This window comes from Eucalyptus grandis, chromosome 6 (genome assembly GCF_016545825.1).
Source record: "Eucalyptus grandis isolate ANBG69807.140 chromosome 6, ASM1654582v1, whole genome shotgun sequence".
Classification (NCBI taxonomy): domain Eukaryota; kingdom Viridiplantae; phylum Streptophyta; class Magnoliopsida; order Myrtales; family Myrtaceae; genus Eucalyptus; species Eucalyptus grandis.
Genome location: NC_052617.1, coordinates 11,146,638 through 11,151,370, shown reverse-complemented (window position 1 = coordinate 11,151,370; position 4,733 = coordinate 11,146,638). Strand labels below are relative to the sequence as shown.

At 40.7% G+C, this 4,733-nt stretch overlaps 1 protein-coding gene across 1 annotated transcript; it reads right to left on the bottom strand.

The window, feature by feature from the left end:
• Nucleotides 1-1,531: 1,531 nt before the first annotated feature.
• On the bottom strand, nt 1,532-4,140 carry LOC120294308 (ankyrin repeat-containing protein At5g02620-like). Its single transcript, XM_039314327.1, has 3 exons — nt 3,912-4,140; nt 1,599-2,023; nt 1,532-1,543 (listed from the first exon to the last, which is right to left on the bottom strand). Exons 1-3 carry the CDS (start codon nt 4,138-4,140, stop codon nt 1,532-1,534), a joined length of 666 nt encoding a protein of 221 aa, XP_039170261.1.
• Nucleotides 4,141-4,733: the final 593 nt, after the last annotated feature.

The window sequence follows — 4,733 nt, the reverse complement described above, 5'->3', positions numbered from 1 at the left end:
AAATATTAAAAAATGTTTTAATTTCCAAAAAATCGAAAAAATATTAAAAAAATGTCGAAAAATGTTTTATTTTCTAAAAAATCGAGAAAAATCAAAAAATAATTTATTTTCCAAAAATATTAAAAAATATTAAAAAATATTTTATTTTCCGAAAAATCAAAAAATCAAAAATATTTCATATTTTCAAAAAAATGCCAAAAATCCAAAAAAAAGCCAAAATTCATGAAAAAGCCAAAAATTTCAGAAAAAGCCAAAAAAGGACTTGTATTTTTCAAAAAAAAATCAAAAAATCCCTTTTATGTCCAAAAATGAGAAAAAGACTCAAAAAATGTTTTTCCTCCAAAAATGTATGGAAAAATCCCTCAAAAATCCAAAAAGCCTTAGGGTTTAAACAAGATTAGGTACCGAAGGGGCATTAGTGATTAACTAGTGTAATCAAGTCCCCGATCCTAATTTCTCTGGGTTGCACAAGAGCGAGTATTTCTCCCGATACTTCGCTTAGGGTTTCTAATCGACCCACTCCAAACCGATTAGTGGCGACTCCGTTTTAAAATTAATTTACAGGTTAAAAACTCAAACTATTAAGTCGTGAATTGGTGGACTTGGGAGAGTCCGGGCTTAATAAATTCAGCCGAGCCATTAGCCTCCTTAGGTGCTCGTACCCGATTGCGGGCGCCAGAAAAAAAGAGGTCGCGACAGCCCTTGAGGTCGGCTTCGGGCTTGTCGAGGGAGGTGGATTGGCCGGCGGGGTGGTTCCAGGTCTGAGGCTTTCGGCGGGGTGGTTCCAGTCCGAGGCTTTCGGCCAGCTGGGATGGACTTCGGGTATCGGTAAAGGTAGTCCTGCGGATGAGCAATAACGATCGGCGGTTGACGGAAGCAGGTAACGGAAATGGACCATTCTATTTTATGGTAAGGCTCGTGTGATTTTTCAAGGTCGTCAACAGCCTAGATTTTCCGCCAAAGAACGCAAACCTGTATAGATAGATCGGTTAGAGGAAACGCTAGTTTAATTTCCCCCATATGGATACGATCTTTATAGAATTTTATTGAGTCTACCACGTAGTTCTGTAAATCAGTTTTAATATCGCTAACATTTAGAAAAAGATTAATATACATAGGCCATTATATGGGCTCCAATAGATTTATTCACTCAATTTACCAAGAAAGAACCGGTAAGCATTAGAACATAGGACGACAACAATGAGTTACGGCGAAAAAAAAAAAAAGTTGACAATATTATAGAGAAAAGAACAAACCAATTTCCAGATCAAATTTTTACGAAAAAAATACTATAAGAATTAGGTATGTTATCAAATTAATAACAATATACGTTATCAAAAATCGAATTGAACGATAAGTTTTAATAAGTTTTTTTTTTTTTGCGGCTGACTTTTTTAATGGAGTAGCTACTCATATTTGGATCAATTTATATAAATCTTGAGTGCTCTTTATTATTCTGTTGATTTCTCTGCTAACTATTTTTGTCCCTCATTAAATTTATGTTACAAAATCCTTTAATTTTCTCGCTATTTCACCGCCTAACCTGATGCAGAATCCCATGTGCAAAAGATAATTTAGTCAGATGAGCTAATAATTACCTTCCTCTTGGTGTATTGCCACTTAGACTCACAAATATCCAGAAACGTGCAGCCCTTGTTGTTCTTGGCCCTCAGATCCACCCCGGGAATCTTCAGCAACCTCTTCACCATTCTGTAGTTCAGGTCCCCAGCCGCCACGTGCAGCGGCGTGTTCCCAAAGCAGTCGGCCTCGTTCACCAGCCTCACCAGCTCGGGCAATCTCAACACCGCCTTAGAGTGTTTCGGCCCGCACTTCAGCGCGAGGTGAACCACGTTCCGGCCCTCGTCGTCAGCGACCTCGACCGTGTCGGGGCAGTGCTCGAGGATCTCTCCCAGGACGTGGAGATGGCCCGACGAGGCAGCTTCGAGCAGTGGGGTTCGGCCATGGGTGCGTTCCTTGGTGTAGGCCGAGGAAGGGTCGGTTAGGAGGAGGCGGGTGGCGATTTCTAGAATCGAAGACTAGATTGCCTGCAAGTATAGTCATGTTGCCATGCTTTAATTCTTGTTGAAATTGAAGGTTGACCATGAGATCCATCATAGAACTAATTAAAGAAAATGGGGATGATAAATTACAAAAGTACATGTTCTTTTAGTTTTTGCTATGGGTTTCACTACATAGTACAGTAGGTCAATAAAGCTTGAAGAAAATCAAAATTCCATTTTCAAAATTCCTCAATTACCATTCACGCATGTTTAAATCCGCTTCTTTTTCTTTTTTCTTTTGGAAGATCGAGAGATGCCTCAACTGATTTTGGTTGTTAATAATACAAAGTTCAAAGCAATGAATTAGTATGGGTACGAATGAACTTCCTCAGTTCCTTCAATATCATATGCCTTCACCTAGCATTTCTTGCTTGTTCATGCACGTTAAAAGAGTATAGTCTCTATATTTCTTACCTAAGCGTTTGCTTGAACTAAAAAGTTGAAAGGCGACATGGGCTAAAAAAATATCAGTACTTCATAAAATTAGAAACGTACACTTCAAATCATACTTGATTTTGCGGCAAACGAAACCTCCCATTCTCAAAAATACATTTGCTAGTCACATGAGTACCAAAGTTGTGTTTTGCATTATATCGCACACTTATACGTTGTGCAAATAAAACTATATGTATAGTCTTTAAGACTAGCATACATGTAGAGTTTTCTATGTTTGGTAAATATTTTCAGTCTATTAGTAGATTGTTATTTTTATGCAAGTACTTAAAAAATCTATTTCCACAGTGCTTTCAATGTATATCTCCTTTGACTTGTAAGCGTGCGACTAGGCCCCACGGATGAGCACCAGAAATCTTTTGATATCTATCAAGATATCTTGCGTAACTAAAATCCCATTTGATACTTTTTCACCTTCAAATTCAATACAAGAAAGAAAAGCCACGATAATGACAATAATTATGAAACTAAGTAAAGAGATAAAGAGGGACGAATAAATAGGAATATCATCTAAAAGCAACAGAAATCACAATTGAAATATTATGGATTTTATTTTCTACCACACTATATACGAGTTTTTCCCTTAGCCGGGTCAAGTATATCATACGTTTTATGAATAATAATAAAGATACTTCAACTAAATTCAGTGGAGAAACTTAGAGAAATCATGGATGCATCCTTCATTTTTTGGTTAATGACGTACAAAGAAGGAAAAAAAGAAGAAACAACTAAAATCCTTCTTCGTTAGATGGCATTTTCCTAAAGAATCTGCACAATTAATAAGTACGTACGTTGATGCTAGCAAATTGCAGTAGTCAGTTTTGGCGACATATGTAGATTTAAGGCTAAAAGAGGAGATAGGAAATTAATGAAAAATGATCTAAACAGCAAGAAATGAGCCATTTTTCTTTTAATTGGCCTCCTAAAAGCACTTCAAATCGGGGGAACAGTGCTAGCCTGCAGTTTCGTGCAGTACCGTAAGGTGCGCTAGCTCAACTGGGGGCATTTAATCCACCCTCACTCACCTCAGGTGCGGGTGGTTATTATATCAGCCCACCCGACATGCATGCCTTGACGTGAAGTCTATCTTCTCCATCATGAGGCTCCCAAATTTTTTATTTATCTTTATCTTCTTAACAGAGAGGGAATACGGAGGACAGTACGAGTCTCCCACCTCAATGTGGTTTTCCCGTCTGTTTTCTCCTTGAACCTTTTAAGGACCTACTCAGATCCGAACAAAGTTATTAAGCCTTACCTACTAATAGAGAAAATAGGATGCTCTATGCATGTGTGATGCCACGTTAGTTTAATTGATTTATAAGTCCTAAAAAGTTGATCTTTCAGAAAATAAAGGACCATGTAATCACTCATTTTAAGCATGTATTAAAATTGACGTACTCCTATTTCCAGCAAGAACAGCAGCGTGCAAGGGGTTTTGGCCTTCCGGGCCCCTCAAAGCGCGATTCCGAACACCTTCTTCACATTGCCTGCCGCTCTCCAAGAACTTCACCGTCTCCTTTACCACTTTCTCAAACCCTAACTCAGCCGCCACATACAATGCGCTCTCGCCGGCCTTGTTGATGCTCCCCACCATCTCTTCATCTTCTTTCCACAGTAACATCCCCATCTTCTCATCCCCGTTCCTCAGCGCCTCGTGCAGCGCCGTGTTCCCGGCCCCGTTTTTTTCCTCAGCAAGCTTGTATTGATCCTGGCTGTGCCCCCATTCTCCATCTCTTTCATCTTCTGTGTGCATGGCGTCTCGGTGGTGGCGTTCACCTCCCGTAGCTTGGCCTCGGAGAGGATGGTCTCCATGACTTTGAAGTGGCGTGTCCGCGCTGCGATGTGGAGCGGCGTGTCCGCGCCACGACAGGAGTTGTCAGGCTTGTCCACGAGCTGGGTGAACTCGTGGCAGGAGTTGTTGGGCTTGGCCACGAGCTCGGGGCACTTGCGGAGGACCTGCTTGATGAAGTCCTCGTGGCCCGACTCCGCCGCGAGGTGGACGAGATTGTTGCCCATACGGGTCTCTAGTTTGAGGAGGTCTAGTCGGGGTTCGTCTTTTCCATCTTTCCGCATCGAGTTTTCGAGGGCAGTGAAGTTGCCTTCTTTGGCGGCTTTGTACATACTTGGGTCCATGTACTTCGTTGGGGGTTTACCGTCCTCCTTCATCTTCATCTCTTGTTCTTTTTCTCGAATTGCAGGCCTCATCTTTAGTGTGTGGAT

What these genes read in the sequence shown, in the direction of transcription:
- LOC120294308 (XM_039314327.1), bottom strand. Translation starts at nt 4,140, where the DNA reads ATGGGGATGTTACTGTGGAAAGAAGATGAAGAGATGGTGGGGAGCATC. An exon ending in TGTTCTTGCTGGAAATAGGA is followed by an intron (nt 2,024 to 3,911) that starts GTACGTCAATTT and finishes CTTCGATTCTAG; the next exon opens with AAATCGCCACCCGCCTCCTC.